The sequence below is a fragment of the Meleagris gallopavo genome, chromosome 17 (genome assembly GCF_905368555.1).
Source record: "Meleagris gallopavo chromosome 17, MGAL_WU_HG_1.1, whole genome shotgun sequence".
NCBI lineage: Eukaryota > Metazoa > Chordata > Aves > Galliformes > Phasianidae > Meleagris > Meleagris gallopavo.
The window spans coordinates 6,165,260-6,186,090 of NC_139420.1; the positions used below are offsets into that span (position 1 = coordinate 6,165,260).

At 56.1% G+C, this 20,831-nt stretch overlaps 1 protein-coding gene across 4 annotated transcripts; it reads left to right on the top strand.

Annotated features, from left to right (window-relative positions):
* Positions 1–1,357: 1,357 nt before the first annotated feature.
* Positions 1,358–20,422, top strand: SH2B3 (SH2B adaptor protein 3). 4 transcript variants are annotated; one of them, XM_085238760.1, is made up of 9 exons: positions 2,220–2,360; positions 5,900–6,007; positions 6,939–7,709; positions 15,559–15,660; positions 15,874–15,965; positions 16,048–16,139; positions 16,360–16,574; positions 16,906–17,077; positions 17,398–20,422. In XM_085238760.1, exons 3-9 carry the CDS (start codon positions 6,966–6,968, stop codon positions 17,640–17,642), a joined length of 1,662 nt encoding a protein of 553 aa, XP_085094886.1. In that variant the 5' UTR covers positions 2,220–2,360; positions 5,900–6,007; positions 6,939–6,965; the 3' UTR covers positions 17,643–20,422. The 4 variants fall into 4 exon arrangements, with proteins under 4 accessions (XP_010718480.1, XP_085094888.1, XP_085094886.1 ...); XM_085238759.1 differs by having other exon boundaries at positions 2,222–2,360; positions 5,897–6,007; XM_010720178.4 differs by lacking the exons at positions 2,220–2,360; positions 5,900–6,007 and adding an exon at positions 1,358–1,501.
* The last annotated feature ends 409 nt before the right edge of the window (positions 20,423–20,831 follow it).

Genomic DNA, 20,831 nt, shown 5'->3' on the forward strand with positions numbered 1-20,831 from the left:
TTTTATCTTCCCCCTTTCACAGGGGCTCTGCCCACGGCCCTGCAGTTCTTACAGCCTGGCCCGGCCACACAGTGCCCATTGGCACAGCCACATCTGGAGGAGGGAGAGCCACGGAGAGAAGGCAGAGCTTTATTAGAATGGAGGGGAGTTGTGGGGAGCCCCGACTGCTCCCTGCAGCCTCGTTAGCAGGAATCGTGGAGTTGTTCCTCCCCTCTTTTGGAGAATCGTTCCAATTCCTCAAAACCCAACGGCGAAATTCCCCGTGAGTTTTGCTTCCTGTTGGGTCTCCCTCGGGACAGCCGCGTTTTGCCGCACGCTCCGACACTTCCTCTTCTGGGCAGCCCCGTGACATTGCCCCGTTGTCCTTGCGGAGTCCTCACAGCAAAGGAATCGGATCCCGTGCCTCAGTTTCCCCATCCAGATCCCACTGGGCGAGCTGGGAAATGCGGGGCGAGCTGCAAGTTGGGAAAACGCAGAGGAAAAGGGGCTGAAAGGGGAAGAGGGGCTGCTGGGAGCCCTTTGGGACACCGCCTCGATCCCTGCTCCCGTGGTTGGTGACGGCCGCAAGGAGCGCGCTGAGCCGGGAGCTCTGAGTCACTGCGGGGAGAAGGGGGTGCGCCGGGGGACCGGGGGGGGCCGGCGCTGTGCGGGGCTGCCGGGAGGGGGCGCCGGGAGTCCGCCTGTGGGGCTGCTATGGGGCTGCAATGGGGCTACAGCAGGCAGCACTCGAAGGGGCTGCAGGGCAGCTCTACCATCATTGGCATCACCATCACCCTCACTACCACCTCTCACCCCATCACCATTGCTCCCATCGCCGTTATCTCTCTCTGCCATCACCCCCATCACCCTCACCACCTTCTCCATCCCCATCACTACCATCACAACCATGACACCACGACCACCATCACCATGATCAGCACCGCCACCTTTCCACCATCCACTCTGCCCTCTGAAGGAATAGGGAAAAGCCAACCTGAAATTTTATGACCTCCCCACCCGTCACACACTAATTCCCCAAATGTGTGCAGTGTGAGGACCTCATCTCACCCTGCAGAGGTCACCGTGTGCCCCAGCCCTGGGAGATGCAGCTGTGCCATTCCCAAAGCACCGGGCACATCCAGAATGTGAATGAGTTAAAGAGAAAGGAAAGGCTGCTGCAGCCTTTTACCAGGGGGGAAAACTGCAAGAGTTAAGGGCTGAGCCCAGCACACAGCAGAAGGGAAGCGGCCACGGGTGCGGGTGAGCAAACAAACAGAAAAAGCAGAAGTCGGTGCACTGAATCGGTAGTCAGGGAGTACAAAAAAATCCGTACAGGAAGCAAAACAAAAGAGAAATCTCAGGCTGCAGGAGCTGAGAACGTGCAGAGGGTGCTGGTGAAATAGCTGAAGGTCACCAGGAAAAGCACAGCTGGGACGGCTGCCCAGGAAGGAGGGCAGCCCGGGGCTGTGCTCAGAGCCAGGAGTGCCATTATGCTGGGGGGAACTGCAGAGCAGCTCTCGAGGTAAGACCTTGTCCTGCATCAGCCGGTGACGCAGGTGGGTGGCAATGGGACAGGCGGATGGCACAAACCACAGAGCAGTCCCCCTCCTGGAAAAAAGGTGCAGTGGAAGTTTGTTATCTTTGCAGATCCCACGGCCTGCAGGAACACGGATCTGCCAAGGTGTCCCTTCTCCTGTGGGACAGGGTGGCACCGGGGTTGTGCTGGCACGGCACCAGGATGCCACTGGGATGGCGCCAGGGCAGCAGTAGGATGGCACTGGGATGGCCAAGCTTGGCAACTGTGTGCACCCATTGAAGCCCTTGGGGTGAGGGACCCGAGGGCCATTTGTTCCCGCGGTGGGGACGGCTGCAGCCCTGCGTGCCTCGCTTTGCCGTTTGCCGACTTCCTTGGCCGAAAGGCAGAGGGAACCGCTGGGAAACGGGCTCCGTGACGGCGTCCCACCCACCGCCGCAGAGCTCCCATTCCTGAGATCCCCCGAACGGCCCCGCGTTGCGGAACCCCATTCGCCCCCTATACAACCGCCCCGAATCCTAAACACCCAACGCGCGCGGTTTGCGCCATCAGATGCCGGGAGGGGCGCGGAGCGCTGCGCACCGGCGGAACGGCCGCGGCGGGGCGGCGGGGCCCCGGAGGAGCTCCCGGCGGAGCTGCGGGTGCCGCTCCCGCTCCGCCCCCGCGCAGCCTCCGCCCTCGGTCCGCCGCGCGGCGCCGCTTTTACATAACGCCCCGGGGCCGGGGTCCGCGCCCCGCGGTTCCTCCGCACGGCGGAAATGCGGAGCGGTTCTCATCGGTTTCCTGCCTGAGCCGAGCCGTGCCGTGCCACCATGGGCGAGCGGCTCCCGGACGCTTTCTCGTGCAGGTAACCGCGGAGCTGAGCGGGGCCGGGACGGGGCGGGCGGCTCCGGGAAGCGATTGCGAAGGGAAAGTGGAGGAGGAGAGCGCGGGGCGGCCGTTTCTCTCCTGTGCCCCAGTCCGGAGCGGGGTCCCTCCGAGCCCTCCCCGCAACGCCGTCCTTATCTCAGGTCTCCTTTTCCCGAAGAATTCTTCCTGTTCGCAGTGTGTCCTCCGTGTCCCAGCAGCCCGTAACCTCTGGGCACCTCCTGCTCTTATCACTGGGGGTCCCAGCACCCCTTAACCCCTGGGCGCTCCCTCTTCTGGGTTCTCTGCCCTCTTTGGAGGGGTCCTAGCACCTCTATCCTGGGCACTGTGTTCCCTCCACCGTTGGTGTGATCCTTTAGGATCAGGACCCCAAAAAGTTGGTGATCTCTTACAGAGGGCTCAGGTCTGATGGTCCCTTAGGGAGAGTGCAAGACCCCAAAAAGGGTGATGCTGCCCCACAGTTAGGGATGCCCCCCTGTCCACCCCACTCTCCCTCTGCCCCACACACTTTGCTGGCTCGCAGTGCTGCGTGGTTTGGCACACGCGGGGCCCCCGAACACGAGGCTGATGCACTGCAAGTGGTGCTGTGCCAACGTCCTCGTGTCAGCCCCGCTGTGCCAGTTGGGGTCACCGCACCGAGCCCTGACCCATTGGCTCCGGCACTGGGAGCAATGCGGCCGCCGCTGGGATTTACTGTCAAGGAAACCGGAGCGAGCTGTCGAGCTGCGATTTCGACATTGTTGTTGCAAATGGATTCAAGATGTGCTGGGCTTGCTGGGACTTTTGGGGCTGCTGTGCTTTTGGTAGTGAAAGCAGCTGGAGGAAGCGGTGCTGCGCTGGAACCCGGCCGTGTCCTGTGTGCTATGGGACTGCGGGGTCAGGAGTGGCTCAGCTCCTTGGACTTAATTTCAGCTCATTTCGATGCATGGAGGACTTTTTACCCCCACTCCCACTACTTTTCTTTTACTTTTTTCTTTTTTTTTTTTTTTTTTTCCCTCCTTCACCGTTATGTATTTACAGTCTCTGGGTTCGTTTTGCTCTGGGCTGTGTGCTTTTGGGAGGCTCTGAGAACAAAACTCCTATGTGTCCTCCCCCTAGCCATGCAGTGTCCCCAGGGGAGGGGCTGGGGCAAAGCGATGGCATTTGAACAAATCCCAGCTTGAGGCACAAAGTGAAAGTGCAAGAGTTGCTGGCACGGCTGCGGTGTGTGGCTCGAAAGGAGGAAGGGCCCCATCCTGCCCCACAGCTGCAGGGTGCAGGGGGAGAGCCCCATCCCTTCTGCACCGGGTGGTGGTCGCGGGGCTGAACCTGTGGCTGTCCTCCAGCTTTGGTGGGCTGCAGTGTTGGCTTTGCTCACAGGTGGTTGCAGTGCTGCAGAGCTGGTTGAAGGACAGAGGCGGCCTTCAGTAGGGTGACTTTTGTTGTGCTGGTGGCACATTAGCAGGACACATGGATGCACCCTTAGAAAGTAGAACAAGAGAAGAAAACCAGGCTGGGAACAGCAGGGCTTGTTCCACAGGGATGTGTCTGCAGCAGGGGGATGGCAGCAGTGTGTCGTGGGTGCTGGGACAGCAGGGATGCAGCCATGGGGTCCAAAGGCCGGGAGGGAGTGGAGGCTCAGCCACACGTGGGCTGAAAGGCAACCATAAAACAGCATGGGTTTGGCATGCTCACAGCACCAAGGCTTTTTACCACGGCTGTGCCCAGGACAAAGAGTGCATCGTGTCATGGACAGCTTGGAACAGGCATCTGTTCTCATGGGGTGTCTCTATAGGGTGACAAAGGGCTGCTCTCCTTCTCCACCTCCCCAGGCTGCAAAACACCAAATCTCAGTGCCCAGTGCTGTGAACAGCCACATTCTCCTTTGGGATCACATTCTCCTTTGGGGATCACATCCAGCTGTCAGCTCCTACCACCCCAGCCCCATAGCAGTGAGATGCAGAGGAACCTGGTCGTATAGAAACTGGTTGCAGAGGGACTGAGCCATGCCATTGGGATGCCTACAGAACTGCCCACCCCCCACCAGCCCTGAGCCCCCCCAGCTGGATGCAGCAGCACTGAAAAGTGCCGTTCATCGCTCTGTGCTGGGCTGCTGGGCCGTGCCAAGAGCGGCGGCTGCTGCCTGGCTCAGAATAGCTCTTTTCATGGAGGACATCCTGGGAAGGAACAATGTTCTGCTCGCAGCATTGTGGGAATGCTGTGTTTGTGTGAGTCGGGAAGTGGGGAGCTGCGGGGCGTTCCCTGGCCCCTCCGGAAAATCGCCTGTAGGGTGAATTGAGAACAGCATCCTAAAAGAGAAGCTGAAAGTGCACAGCTTTTCCTCTGCTCTGGGTACAGCCGTTTCTGTGCGCAAATCCCATTTCCACTGCTGACTCGCAGCAAGGGGCCGGGGCCGGTTTCATTTTCAGATTGCTGCTGTTGCTCCCAAAACCCTGGGGCCGGAGTGACGCCTTCTGGGTTGGGCAGTAGGGTCGGTGGGAGCACTTTAATGAGATCTCCCAGGAGTGCTGGAGGCAGTGCAGCTGCAGGGCCGGATCCTGGCACAGGCTGGGGCTTGTTGTCACCACCCGCATCAAAGCGCAGCCGATTGGTCCCATCCCATCCATCTCATCCCATCCAGTCCTGTTGCATCCTGTTGTGTTCCATCCTGTCTCATCCCCCTGTTCTCCAAGAGATGGCTGCTCCTGGCCCTACACCCCAAAGCAAACCCAAAACAGCCCCGAAGCAGCACGGGCTCTGCACTTTTCCACTGCCTCCAGATAAGAGCCCTAAATCCCAATGAGCAGGGCCGTGCCCAGGGGTGGGTGGGATTCTCCATTGGGTGCAAATGGATGCAATGTGCCATCATGATGATTGCTTTGGCTCGGTGGTGACCTGCAGAATGCGATGCCAAAATCCTTTGGAGTTGGATTCAGGTGGAACATCCCTCCTCCTCCGTCCCGTTGCGCTGGGGGCAGAGATGCCCCAAGCAGACGCCGCAAGCACTGGGGCTGCATTCCCATCCTCATCCCAGCTGGAAAACGCGTGTTGCGATCTCGGGCTCCTTCCCACCACGTGCCACAGATGAATCCCAGCGTCCCCAAATCCAACCTCTTCCAAAGCTCCAAATCCATCCACGTGTACCGCAGCGCTGTCCCCGCAGGCTCTGTGTGTGCCGGCGATCCCCGGGTGCCAGCGGAAGCGTGAGCGCAGCCATAGGGTGCTGAGTCACGGGCAGGCTGGTGGTGCTGATAGACGGCCGTGTGCGGGGCCCGCTGTGGGGCTCAGACGGGCCGTGGGGCCGATAACATCTCCCATCACCCAGAAACTGCACGGCATGTACTCAGAAGGCCGGCGGGTGAGCAGAGATAGAGGCTGTCGTTCCCAGCGTTATCGCCGCCCTGTCTGCAAAGCTGATCTGCCGCTCTCCAAATCTCCTTGCTCGCTTCCTTTGTGCTTTTATTTTTTTATATATTTATTATTACTATTATTATTCCCCGCCCCAAAGCAATGCAATCACTTTTCCTTCCCTTCTAGCAGCTGTGGGGAGGCAGTGGTGCGTGGTGCGGCAGGATACGGGCGGGCTGGAGGATGTTTCCTGCCTGAGCAGAATGCACGGCCCCGATAAATGCCACGTGCGAGCACAAGGTACGGGGGGAACAGTGGGGCCACGCCAGCTGTGGGGAGCTGCAGGGCTCAATGGGGCCACATCAGAGCCAAGAAGGGTCTCTGGGGCCATCAGATTGATGGGCATGGTGGTAATATCTACACGGAGAGCCCCGTGGCATCCACAGCGTCCAAATGCAGCCATGGAAGGTACCCCTGAATAGGGGAGCAGGTCGGTTTTAAGGTTCTTTGAGACTATCTGTGTGTTCTGTCCAGTTGGACACAACTGACATTGGAAGTGGATTTGCGTTTGTTGAAAAGATGCTTTGAGCACGGAGCGAGGAGCAGCTGTGTTGCTCCATGCAGTGCTGTGGGATGTGGCGGGGACATTGCGTGGGCACTGTGGATGGATGGATGGATGGATGGATGGATGGACAGATGCTCCTCTTTGCCCCATCTGAGTCCCCATGGGGATGCTTCACTCATCCCTGTGCTGTCAGCGTGGCTGCTGTTCTGTCTGAATCTACTGCACGAAGCAGCTCCCTCCCTGGATTGCAGCAGCAATTTGTTTGGTTTCCTCCCCTCCTGCCCCTCCCCCGGCAGTTTTATCAGCTCAGCTGAAATAGTTCCCAGGAGGGAAACCCATCAGCGCTGTTAAGCCCTTGGCAGAATGAAAGCGGATACAGCCGGGCCGCACGTCCTGTGGGAGCCGCCAGCAGCTGTGCGGGCAGGAAGCCACGCAGACGCTGTGCAGGCAGGGAAACTGAGGCACGGAGAGCCAGGGCTGTGGGGCTGGCATGTGGGACACGTGGTGCTCCGCCGGGCCGCGGGTTGTGAGCCATTGTGGTTTCTTGCCAAGCTGAATGCAGTGCGTCCTGGGGGATGAACGGATTTGGTGCCAATGAGGGTGGCCAAGTGGGGAGGTGTTGGGGAAGGATCCATCCTGATGGCACCGCTGTGCTCTGTCTTGCAGCGCGGCCGCCTCGCTGGAGCCACGGCAATGAATGGGCACGCTCTGCCGGCCGGCACGCCAGCGTATCCCCGGGGCTGGCATGAGTTTTGTGAGCTGCACGCCATCAGCACCGCCAAGGAGCTGGCGCGACACTACCTGCGCTTCGCCACCGAGCACCCGCACCATGACCTGCTGGCTGCCGAGAACTTCTCGCTGCGCTTCGCCGACCTTTTCCAGCAATATTTCTGCAATGAGGTGAAGGAGGGCTTTGCCATGAGCCAGCTCCGCATCCTGCCTGCCGGCCCGGCGCGGGATTACCGGGACACTCAGCGCCAGCATGCAAACCCTTCCCTGGGCACGGCGGCTTCCAAAGGCGAAGCAGAGCTGCCCACTCGCCCTGAGCCCCCAGCTGAGCCCCCCACGGGGCTGCGCAAATCATGGAGCTCGGAGGAGCTGACGGGGCCGGCACGGAGACCCTTCTCACTCAGCCAGCTCCGCCGCAGCTGGCGCAGCCTCTTCCGCCGCCGCTCTTCGGATGCTCTCCCTACGGAGGCCGAAGGTGAAGTAGCAGAGGCTGCGCTCAAATCGGGACTGAGCAAACGCATCCTGCCCTGGGGGCTGTCCCGGGAGCAGCCTCCCGAGGTGCGCAAGGAGGGGACGCTGCGGTATGGGCTGCTGGATGAGACATCACTGGACAGTGGGACGCGCTGGCAGCGCTGCCGCCTGGTGCTGCGCAGGGCAGGGATGCCCGATGGTGAGGAGTATGTGCTAGAGCTCTTTGATCCACCCAAGGTAAGGAGATGCTTTCTGTGTGGGATGATGGGTTTGGACGAGCGATGCTGCTCCGGGCTCCATTTGGATCATAGAATCAATCACAGAATGACTTGGGTTGGGAGGGATCTCAATGACCCCATGTCTCCATGTCAAGGGCAGTGTGAGCACAAACTTTGAGTGGTTTGTAGAGTGCCATGGCTTTCAAGGGACCCAAGTCAAGGGGGATGGAAGCCCAAACTGCAAGCAGTTTGTAGAATGGCTTTGCATTGGAAGGGACCTCAGTGATCCCATGCCAATGGCAATTTGCAATAACAAATTATTGCCATGCTCTTTGTGATGCTCTTGGCATTTCTCCTCACTTTCCCAGCTGGAAGCGGAGCACCTGCCTTGTGCATGGATGTAGGGTTGGTCCTGGGATAGGGGCTGGTGGTCTTGCTGGGAGAACTCATCCCCAGGGACCAGGTTGGCCAATCCCAGACTCATGTAGGGATGGGCCTCACAGCCCTGTGCCTCACAGGGAAATTCCAAAAGGAAATGGAGAATGAAAAGCAGCTCCATCCCCTCCCCGTGGGGTCTGCAGAGAGCTCAGTTTTATTTTGTGAGCACTTCTGTGGAGCTGAGCAGTGCTGGCGGTGCTGGATTTGGGTGGCAGCAGGGTTTAGCCATGGTGTTTAATCTTTAAAAAGCCAGTTCCTGCACATGGCAGGGCTGACACCACCGGAACGGGATGGGCTTTTCATCGAGTGGAGGGTTGATTTTACTTCTTTTGTTTTTGTTTTTTAAATTAATATATATTATTTTTAATTTGTACTTATTTAACTCTGAGCAAATTATGCTTCGGAGCAAAGCACCATGACTTGGAGGAGCTGACGTCCCTGCGGTGTCCCCATGCGCCGCTGCCGCTTTCGCTTTTCGCAGCTCGGCGTCACGTGTGGCAGCGGCCGCTGCTTTCGCTTACGCAGGGCTGCAGGAGCCAGGCTGGGGCTCAGCCCTTCCCTTTGGGTCTTATGGGACACCGAGCACCTTTGTTCCACAGCGCAGGGCTTGGTACTGGGCAACACTGCTTTATTTTCCACTTCTTAAGTGTTGTTCTGCTTGCTGTTGCTGCTTGGGTGGCTGTGACTGGTGACGGGATGAGGGCATGGAGAGCTGTGCCATGCCCTGAGCACAGCCCTGGGCGTGAGGCCGGTGTGGGTTCTCTGATGTCTCATATTGTTGTGCTTGCCATTCCTCCTCACTTGGGGTTTTCTGCTCTACCGCACCGTATATCCTCATGGATCTGATAGCTCTGGAAGCTGCAGGGGGGGCAATTCTGCCCTGGGCTGTCCCCTGCCCTTCTGCAGGGATGGAGCTCGCCAGGCTTGGGGCCGCCCTATCCGTCTGCTGAGCCCCACGTGCGTGTTTTATGGCCAAGCCCTAAACCCCATGAAAATTGGGATTTGCAACGGAAATGTCCCGAGCCGTTTATGTTGACCAGATGTTCTTACAGGAAGGGGAAGGGAAATGGGATTTTCATTTGTGCTGGTTTCTTGATGGCATTTTAATGAAATCCATCACATCCCGTAAAAGATTGTACTCCGAGATGAGCTGGGAAGGCTCTTTCCGGTGCAGACGGAGGTGCCTCTGTCACAGCTCTTACGTCCTCTGCCGCAGGAGGAGCGGTGTTTTCAGTATTTTTATCTTTGCTCAGTGTGAGACTGCTGTGACTTCCTTTTTTTTTTTTTTTTTTTTTTTTTTTGGTGTCTTTTCCCCTTCCTTTCACCTGAAGCTCATTTCTGAGAACTGCGCACTCCTGAGCCAGCAGCTCTCAGCCTGGGGGCTCCCATGCCAGACCCAGAGCCATGGGGGACGTCTTGGTGCATGGTTCCCATGGGATTGATGGATGAGATGGGAATGGCCCAGTGTCACCGATCCCATGGGAAGGCATGGGAATGTCCTGGTGCCATGGTCCCCACAGGATGAGATGGGTTAGAAAGATCCCAGTGTTGCAGTTTCCAGTGGGATGAAATGGGATGGGACAGGATAGAGCGACTGCATTTTTGGAACAAGCATTGGCATGGCCATGGCGGCTGCATTGGTACCACTGTTCCAGGCAGGGACTTGAGCAAATCCTATCCTTTGTTGCACGGTGTGGCTTCAAATCTAAAATGTGTTTACTCTTCTAAGTGAGCTCTAATTATGGCTCAAGGCTGGGACACCACTCACTGATCCTCAGCCACCCCGTGCTTCCCCACCCCTTTGCCCCTGGCAAACAGGGATGGGCACTGAGCAGCAAACTCCAAGCAGAGGATGGGAGCACCTCACGCTCTATCACCACCCTGAGTCCCACTCGGTGACCCATTCCACGCTACATTTTTCTCCCCCATTGCCATAAAGCCATGAAACAACCCCAGTGATGCAGCTCCCATTGCCCTGGCCAGCGCCGGATCCCCTCTCACCCGCAGCCTTCCTGGTGACAGCGGGTGTCAGCGCGTCCCCTCACTACCGTTCTTCGAAGGCTGTGCTGGGCGTAGCCTGGGCTCTGTGAGATTTCGGTGGTGAATTTTTTTTCTTTTTTCTTTCCCCCCCCCCTCTTTTTTTTTTTTTTTTTTTTTTTTTTTTTGTTTTCTCGTATTTCAGGGTGAGGGCACGCGGCAGGGAAGGGCGATGAGACAAAAGGTTATTTGTCATTTATTAACCACAACTTTTTCCATCCTTGGTCATGCATGGGGGGAGGAAAAAAAAAAATGAAATAAATAAATAAAGAAACCCACTTTTAGCAGCATAACCACAGCTCCGGCATTAATTGCTGAAGAGAGGAGTTTCTTATTTTGGAAACCGTGTTGCTGGGATGGAGCCTGCCAGGGCTTGATTGGTTCACACGGGAAGGGCGAAGCTGCCCCTTTCCCCGCCCTGGGGCTCTCTGGGTTTGCTTGGAGGGAAGAGCAGAGTTCTTTTCTTTTTGACCCAATTCTTGAAGATTTGCGGTGGTTTTGCCCTACTGCTGTGGTCTCTCTGCCCGTGGGGATGGGGCTGTCTACCCTGCAGGATGCTGCAACGCTGCTGGGTGGGAAGGGGCCACATGTGTGCCAAGGAGTGAGAAAAATGGGGATAAGTGGAGAACTTCAAGAAAATGGACTGGGAAAGTGCCCCAACCCACTGCCTTTCCCCTGTGCACAATCTAGGGGTCCCAGCATGTGCAGCACCTGCTAATGTAAAGTGCTTGGTGGTGCTTTTGGGTGATTGTAGCTCCTTTTTTTTCTTTTCTTTTTCTTTTTTTTTTTTTTTTATTGGTTCAGGATGTGGTTGTGTCAGGGCTGAGTGCTGCTTCTTTCAAAGGTAAATATTTATGAGATCTGTGCAGGGCTGGAGAAGCCCTGGGGCTGAGGGGGACACTACTCCACACTGGTCCCCATTGCTCCAGTATCACAGAAATGGTGTTTTGGTAGTGATGATGCTAACAATTAAGCAATGCTCAGCAGGGTGGACAAGTCAACCTGCTTTGGGGCTGAACTATGCCTAGAGTTCAGTTGTGTTCTCCATTCTTAACATTCTCATCCTACGTGATGCCAAACCCAACTCTGCTCCTGCTCATCGCCCATAGGAGCGAATGAGGAGTGAACACCCCCACAGGCACGGGGTTCTGCAGCCCTTGGGGTGACTCAGCCCCAGTGGCTCCCACCCACTCCCTCCCCACCTTGTTTACTTTCCAAGCTCTTTTATTTATGCCAGGAAATTATTAAAGCAGCCCACGCTGGAAGCGAGTTTGTCTGAAAATAAAACTCCAAGCGGCTGGCAAGCGCTGGCTGCGTAAAGCTCTCCTGTTTATAGCTCTGCTTTTCCAAAATGCTGCTTTGCTCGGGTTGAATGGAGCCAGGTCAGAGGGCAACTGCTCTGCATCCCTATTTTTCATAGCTGTAGAAAGGATGTGCTCAGCTGTGAGCATTTTGGGGAGCCCAGCATCTCCGGGTCGGGGTCCAGCAGTGCTACCATGGCTGTGGATTTGGCCAACACAGCACATTGCGTTTGGCTGAAGCTGAGTGTCCCACCTCGCTCCCATCCCCGATTCCCCCCGAACTGCAGTGCTGGGGCTGAATGGGAGACATTCAGCCGTGCTGGCGCGTGCAGTGCACGGGGCTTTCAGAGGGACGTTTCCTCATTCATGCCCTGCCTGCGAAGCAGCCTCTGCCTTATTTATGGGCCTTTTCATCAATGCACAAAGAAGGGCAGTCAGCCCTGAGAGCACGTGGGTTTCCAGCCCCCTGCATCCCTTCTCATGGGGCTGAGCAGCACCGATGCCTTTTTGGGGGGCACTCCCAGCACTCCAATTATTTCTCTATTAGAAATAGCTGCTCTGGGAGCTGGGGGTTGCACTCCCCTAAAGCACTTTGCACCAGTGCAGAGCCACCAGACTGGAACAGAGGGTGCTTTGTGCCCTGTGGCTGTGCCTGGGGCCGGCACAACAGGGCCCCTTGTAGCCACCCAACTCGCTCTCCTCAGGGACAGCTCCATCCCCACCACGGGCTTTGGAGATTTGTTTTCCCCTCCGGTGTTGTCCAAGTGGGGAATTTGGGGTGGGCAGTCAGATTGGAAGTGGCTTTTTTGGGGTGATGGCAAGCAGGAGGTGATGGGGGGGGGGGAGGTCTTGAGTTCCCCCCATCACAGCAGCACTCACATATCTCTGTTCAACAGGCAGGAAAGCCATTATATTTACAGCCCATGCCCAGAGCAGAGAAGCCGTGAAGGTGCTCAGTGCTGGTGTCAGTTGGGTTCAGAGTGAATGGCCCCTACGTGCCACATGGTTCTCTCAGCCATGGGTGCCATAAGCTCATGGGGAGTGGGACACAGCACCAAAATGGGGTGAGGGAAGCAGTGCCTGTGTGGGAAATCCCTTCCCCGAGCGTGGAGGAGGAAACAGGGCAGAGGAGGAAGAGGCTGTGGGAGAAGAATTAAAGGAAGAGAGGAGGGGCTGTGGGTCAGGGCCAAGCAGAGGCAGGGAGAAGCTGCGGTCAGTGGGAGAAAGACTGCTGGGAAATGGCAAGGATGAATGGAAAAGCTCAGAAATCCCCCAGAGCCATCACGGGGCTGCCTGCATGGGACCATTGCCCTCAAAACCCGCTGTGTTGTGAGTGCCCAAGAATGAGCACTGGGATCAGCTGCACTGCCAACCCCATAGGGCACTGGGATCAGCTGCTGGAGGGTCAGCACTGGGGTTGACAGTGCCTTAGAACCAAAGGATGAGTGATGGGATAAACCTTGGTGCTTGCTCCCAAGACATCTGCTGGGATTACCTCTGGTGCAGACCCTCAGAGATGAGTGTGATGAATGCCCTGAGCCCACCAACGTCCCCAGGTTGCTGTTCTGTGTGGGAACAATGGGGACTTCACCCCCCATGGCTGCATGCCACCACCCCCCTGGGAAACTTCAGAAAACTCCCCTGGGGCTGCGGGTGCAGGATGTGGTTTGGGGCTGGCATAATGCAGCACCCGCTCTGCTGCAAATCTCAGTGCCCTGTCTGTCCCTCCATCTGTCTGTCCCTTCTCTGTGGGAACCCCAGCGGGGCTGAGCTGTGTCACTCTGCCACTGGCTGAGGTTTGTCCCCTGTGTAATGGAACAGCTGAGCCATGGCTTACCAGAAGGACAGATCTCACCCATCTACCATGGCATGGCTCAAGGTGGAAGCGAAAGAGCCAGCATGGGGAAATCCCCAGCACGTGGATTGGCCACGCTCAAAGGATTTGCTTTTGCTCTTCATGGCCTTGGCCCTGCTGCTGCAGCTGTGCCACTGCTGTCATTGCTGTGTCATCACTGTGCCACCACCATCATTGCTGTGCCACTGCTCTCATTGCTGTGCTACCATGATCATTACCATGCCATCGCCATCCCCACTGTGCCACTGTCACCATTGCTTTGACACTGCCACCACTATGTCATTGCCATCATTGCTGTGCCACCACTGTTATCTACATGCCATTACTATCATGGCCGTGCTGCTGCCATCATTGCTGTGCCACTGTTGTCACTGCCACACCAAAGCTGTCACCCCTGCCACTTTACACAATGTCCCCAACATGGTAGTGGGGCTCGAAGTGTGACCCATCTCAACTCACACAGCATTTTTAAACTTTAGAAAATGGTTGGGGTTTGGCAGATCACAGGTGGAAGGACATTGCTCTCAAGCACTCATTTTAATGGTGCTGGGAGCTGGTGTGATCCTCCGGTCCCCATGGAGCTGGCACCCCAGAACACTGTTGGGTGCTCATATAGGCACTGCGATTCCCCTTCCACCCTCCAGATCCTCTGGGGAGCAGTGGGGTGAATTTAGCAGAGTGAGAACAGCAGCACTTGCAGTGCTCATCCCATCCCATCCCATCCCATCCCATCCCATCCCATCCCATCCCATCCCATTCTTACTGATTCTATGATTCTATTCTATGATCCCATTCCATCCCATCCTCATGACTCCATGACTCCATTCTATGCTCCCATCTCATCCCAAACTCCCTGGGCTTCAGGAGGCTGTGGCATCTATCTGCCCGTGAGCGTGCAGAGTGTTGAGTGTGCACTTCTGGTTACCAAGAAAGGCACTTCTCGGTAGGGCCGCCATCGCATGGGGCATCTCGCGGTCAGGTGTGGTGCAGTGGCTGCGGTAGGCACTTCTCCGAAGCCAGCGTGGTGCTGGGGCATCGTATCTCTTGGCAGCATCATTTCCTTCTCCCTCAAGCTCTGCGTGCAGAGCTGGGCGCAAGGCTTCGCCGAAATTCCTTTTCCTGGAATTCCCCCTCCAGGAAAGCGTGGTGACCGGGCCACGTGTGCCGATAACGCCCGCACCACGTTGGCACTGTGAGCCTGGGGATGTGCCAACCCAATGGGATGGGCACTGCAGCGTCCCCTCCTCGTGCTGGGCATTGCGCCGCAGACTCTGCTGTCCCTGGGAGGACAAAGCCATGGGGACGTGGTGCAGCTCCGACACTGATTGCGGTGGCTCTTGGCAGGGCGCAGAGCCGCAGCCGACTTCTAAGAACTTTCTTTCAGCGCAGCGCAGAGCTGATAAGGGCTGCTCCCTCTCACGCTGCACTTCCGGCCCCAGAGTACATTGAGTCCTTGGTTGAGAGTGAGACTGGGGTGGGGGGGAAGGGAAGGCAAAAAAAAAAAAAAAAAAAGGAGAAAAAAAGCTCAACTGAATGTAGCAAGATTTCCAGCGCTGGAAGGAGCAGGTGTGCACTGATGGGAATGGCTTTGCAGCAGTGAGTGCAGAGCAAAGTCACGTCCCTGTCTCTGTTGCATGGCAAAGTGCAGCCCGGAGGCAGCTCAGCACTGCATAGAGGGATGGGTCTCATGGCAGCGTGCCCGGCACACACTGGCATGGGGTTGGCAGCATCCCGACACTGCCAGAGCGGGTGCCCCATACCGCAGCCCCCAGCAGCTCGGCAACAGAGGAACCGAAAGCTGCCGCCAGGGTATTATTAGAGTTGTTGGAAGTGCATGCTCAGCATTTTGTCATGTGCCTGGGTCAGAGTGAAAGCGGGCAGGCAGCAGCGGGCAGCTCTCAGCACAGCACTATGAGTGCACCAGGGCAGTGCCTGGGGGGTCCCATGAATGTGTTCTCACCAGCCGGGTTCTGATTTCATTCTCAGTGTGCATAATTTCTCTGGCACACACTGGGAAATGCCTCCTCCCTCCTTTCCTCTGCATTATGGCACCACAGAGATGGGTTCCTTCTTAGGGTGCATTACCCAGCACAGTTTGTGCCAAACTCAGGGCAGCATCCATGCAAGACGTGTCCCTGCCACATGGGGTATTTCCTTGCCAGAGGACTATTTCCCTCCAGAGAAGGCTATTTCCTCACCCTATGACCCTGCTGAGCTGTGCCACTTGCTCTCTGCAGGGCTCCAAGCCAAAGCTGCGCGCTGCCTGCTCGGCCATCCAGGAGGTGCGGAGGTGCACACGCCTCGAGATGCCTGACAACCTGCACACCTTTGTCCTCAAGGTATGGCCCCAAGGGCTTTTGGAGCCTTTTTGGGAAGCACGTGGCTGCCCAATGCTCCTGTGCCAAATTTCACTTCCTCTTTGGAGGGTGGTTTATGCTGGGGGGATGCAGCCTGTAGGGTGGGGGTGCTGCGCTCTAAGCAGTCCCTACATGTGGGTGAGGGTACGATGGGGATGCACATCTCCCTCTAATGTCCCTCTTTGGTGTCCCCAGGTCACCAATGCTACTGATGTGCTGTTTGAGGCGGGGGATGAGCAGCAACTCAGCTCCTGGATGGCCGAGATCCGGCAGTGTGCATGCAGGGGGTAAGAACTTGCCAGGCCCCTGAGTCTGCATGTCCTCAAATGCTATGCCCAGCACTCATCCCATCTTCTCCCATCCTCGCAGGTTGGATGTGGGTGACCCTGAGTTCCTGTCAGGCCGGCACCCCGATCCCACAACCACCAGCCCTGCCACCAGCTCTGACTCCACAAACCAAGGTGAGCACCTGGGGACACCGAGAACAAAGCAGAGGTGTTGAAGACACCATTCCCAGGAGGGTTTCCATACCTCGCTGGGACTGGCTGAAGTTAATCCAGCCCCAAATGGTGCAACGAGAACAGAGATACAGGGGAAAGGATGAGGGTGATGAGTGGGGCTGGGCAGGGTCCCCGCTTCCCTGGGGCACTCACCCTTGCTGGTGTCCCTGTGTCTGGGCAGGGGCAATGCCAGGGGGGCCGTCGGAGGCAGTGGGACCGAAGATGGAGCAATTCCTGTCATCCTGCCCCTGGTTCCATGGGCCCATCTCCCGCGTGAAGGCAGCGCAGCTGGTGCAGCTGGGGGGGCTGGAGGGCCACGGTGTCTTCCTGGTGCGGCAGAGCGAGACGCGCCGCGGCGAGTATGTGCTCACCTTCAACTTCCAGGGCAGAGCGAAGGTACAGGTGGGAGATGGGATGGAATACATTGGGTTGGGATAAGTTGGGCTGGATTGAGTTGAGCTGGGTGGAAAACGTTACCCCTGTAAGAACCTCACCCCCACCCCAGCTGATGCTCTCCTTGTCCCAGTGCTTGCAGAGGGCTGGGGTCCCCATCCCCAATTCTTGGGAGAGGGGAAAAAATCCTGCAGTGAACAGGGCTGGAGATGCATCACATGATGCTAAGGCCATTTGTTCCCTTCCCCATCCATCCCAAATATCCTTGCGTTCCCCATCATCTCCTCCACCAAGGGAGCTGGTAGGGCTAACAGGTCTGTGCTTCTCCCTGCAGCACCTGCGGCTGTCGCTGACAGAGCGGGGCCAGTGCCGTGTCCAGCACCTGCGTTTCTCCTCCATCACAGAGATGCTGCACCACTTCCACCGGTATCCCATCCCACTGGAGTGTGGGGCCACCTGTGATGTCCGGCTCTCCAGCTACGTTGTTGTCCTCCCCCAGCCACCAGGTAGGGGGCAGCAGTTTGGGGATGGACATTCTGGGGTTTGGGAGTCCTGGAGGACAGGGATGAGGGTCCTGGCCCTAAGGGAGGGCTTTTGCCCAAAGGAAGGATCCTGGCCTTAAAAGAGGCAGTGGGTGCAGCTGTGCCCATTTAGGGGAAGCAGAAGCATCAGGACAGTGTCCCAAAAGCTGACACCTGAGCTCCTGGCTGTCCCACTTTGGGCAAGCAGAATCTACCTTCAATCTCCGTGGGATGCACTCCAGTGCTAGCAGCAGGGCGCTGGGACAGAACCACCTCAAGCATCTGCTCTCTCTCTCTGCCCGCAGCTCCTGGCTCCAGCCCTGCGCTCCCTGTCCCGCTGCCCTTCTGGAGCCCGGAATTCAGCCTGACCCCCTCCGAGTCCCCTCCAGAGCCCATCTTCCACCTGGTGCCACCGGTGGCTGAGTTGGCGCAGGGCTCACATCCCAACGGGGCACCCCATGGCGCACGGCCCCGCGATTCGGACTACGAAGTGGAAGCCCCGGGCCGGGGCCGTGTGCGTGCTGTGGACAACCAATACACACCACTGTGATGGGCACAGGGATGCACTTTTGGTGGAGAAGTCCCGGAGATCCCTCCGGGTGGCACAGAGGAAAAAGAATGTATTTCCTTCCTTCTGGTTAGGGATTGTTATTTTTTAATTTTCCAAGGAAGGGGGTCATTGTTCACTCCAGTATGGGTGTGCTCCCTCTCCTGGGCCTGTTAAAGGGCCACTTAAAAAAAAATTTTTTTTTTTTTTGTTATTAAAGCTTTCTCATTACTGTTTACACAACCACCATGGGGACACCACACCGCCGTGTTCTCTCCTGCCCCTTCCAGGAAGAGCCAAGGGTGTGTGGTGCATCTGCACCATTGGAGCAAATGAATGAAGAATGGATTCACAATTCTTGGCCAAGCGCTGCCCGCGAACCAGGATGGGGCTGTGCCATGCTACTGCTCGCCGAGGATTTGTTTTATCTCTACAGACAAGGCAAAAACTGGCTTTTCTCCTTCCTTTTTTTCCCCAACTTGCCTGTTGCAGCCAATTCTGCAGCAGCGCTGCCCACACCGTGATGCTAACTGAGACGTGAACACTAACAGCTCCATCCCTAACAGTGCCACTGCTGAGAGCTACTGCGGAGACTGACAGCAAAGCATCCCCCACCAGTGGGGGCATTTCCAGCACAAAACTCAGTTTTCCCATGGTTTTGTACCTTGGCTGTGCAGCTGTGCACCCTGCTCAGCTCTTTTTTTCCTCCCTGCAATACAACACGTAAGGGGATGGCGGTGTTCCACGCTATGCAGTAATGGGCAGAGGGAGCACAAAGCCCCTCTGAGCCCGCACACCCAATGTGCCTTATGAGAGGAAGAGGAAGGTTTGGTGCTTCTGCAGCTGTAATACCCATACAAAAAGCACTTTAACCTGCCTCCACATGTGTCCCCTCAAAGCATGGGGCCCCATTTACCTGCTGGTGCCTACAGAGAGGATTGGCCACTCTATCAGGAGAAAGGAGGGAGCTGGGGCTGTTGCCATATTCAGGGCACATTGGCAGCGCTCAGCTCCCGTTTATGGGATCACAGAATAATTTGAGTTGGAAGGGACCCCCAAACACCACCTGGTCCCACTCCCCTGCAATGCATAGGGATACTGACAGCTCAATCCCAAGGGTTCCTAACGTAACATTACTTTCAAACTCACATTAAAGAGAATCTTTTCTTCCCCCCTATTAAAAATAGAGCCTTCAACAGCATTAATTTAGGATTTCATTTGAAAGCCAACAGTACAGAGCCTCAAAGCTTTTGCAAGGGTCTGAGAATGCACCATGTGCACCATTGGCCCTGCATAGCCTACAGCCAACTGCACAGCTCCGCTGTGATCAGTGACCGCCATGCATAAGCAGACAGGAGAAAATGGCTGCATCCCCTTGAAAACTCATATGGAGTTTTGTGCCTCTCATCTCCTGTTCTGCTCCCATTCTCCACTTTATGCATCTGGAGCATGCAAAGCCTTTTTTACCCAACTCCTGTTTCCCACACCCCCAGTACCTGCCCCATGGCAGCCAGACTCCAAACTGGAGCATTTCAGAGAAAACAGTACTACACATTGTCACCTCCGGGGCTGCCAAACACAGGGAGGCTGCAGGGGAACAAAGCAGCCCCTGTGCTCTCTTCCTTCCCAGAGCTGCACTAAGGCTGCAGGCAGCAGCATGGTCCCCCTGCACCAAAAAGCATCAAATCAGGAACAATGCTGCCTGAATTTGGGGCTTTAAAGGCCAATGACTCCTTGGTGTATGGTTCCAGATTATTGTGTTTGGGGACAAGCTGCACAGCAAAGCTCTGCAAGCCCATGGAACACTTGCATGCACTGCAAGTGCCCCAGGCAACCAGATCTGAATGATTTTTTCCCCAAAGGACGAGAGGCTCTCAACCCCAGCTCCCCTACAGAGGCAGCAAAGGGATGGGAAAAGGGATTACAGCCACACACACAGCGTTCCTAACCTGCCCTTCTACTGCAAGGGATTTGGCATAGTTCAAAGGGGAACCATTGGGTTTGGTTAGAAAAACATACACTGAGTTCATCAGAACATGCCCCCCTGCAAGGTTAGTGCAGTGCTGAAGGTACTCTATTATAGGGTAGGAAAGGCACTCCCAGGACACTGCTTTTGGCAATAAGGATGCTAAGGGAAGGGGCAATGCCTTTACTCTCCAGCTAGGACTGCAGAGACCTGGTTCTGACAATGCCTATGACACAAAGCAATAATTAACATTTTTAGTTATCTCATCCCTCCCTGCCACACTGCACCCCAGCAGGTTCCCAACACTGCCATCACCACCTGGTGCTGAAGCACAACTATCCCATAGCAAAGCCTTGGGAAAGAGCTCCAGGTCCAGGTGGAGCCAAAGCAGAGGGAATCCCTGTGAGCTGGAGCAGCACCAGCACACGGGGAAGGAGCCAGGGAGGGCTTTTTGTTCCTTCACCTCTGGACCACACAACACTGCTGTCACACGACCAAGCATATAAAGCCTCCAAGTGTCTGAACACAGTATTCCAAACTTCAAGGTGAGCTTGCTGGCTCCCATCACGGCACAGCCTGCACCAGCAGCAACTGCGCGCCCTCCCACCCAGCCTCTAGGGTGACTAAAGCCAACAGGTTCTGTTGGATGAGTTTAGTGATTTGGAAGTTCTACTTTTCACCTGCACAGAAGAGTTCTTCTTGTATAGTAGGTTTTCTATATATTGTTTCTGTATGTACTGTACAAGTAACTTATTCTTGAATAATGCAATTTTACCATAATATAAAAAAACCTGCTCTTAATAAACTGTTTTTAGAACTCGTTTCTCACTTTTAGTATTTCACCTCATTCTCTATGGTGCTGCTATTTGAGCAGACCAAGAGCTGCTCAAACAAACCCTCCCTCAGAAATGGAAGCTCCCTGCCAGCAGGAGCAAGTCTCCATCATGACTTTTGATGGTCGCATGCCCCCTGCTGCCCACCTGCATTTACTTACATTAATTTCATGTATTTGTGACATCTTCTGCACAGCAACCAGAGCAGCACGAGGCTGAGGCGTTAGGGAATGGACCCGAACAGAGGAAATTCTTTTAAAACCTGCACTCACACTTCTGTTCTGAACCCTTCGACTTGTATCTGCAGTGGCCCTGCAAGTCACATACACCTGACGGAGTTCCATAGGTCTGAAGCTGGAGAAGACATTAAAGAGAGATACTGGTAAAGCAAAA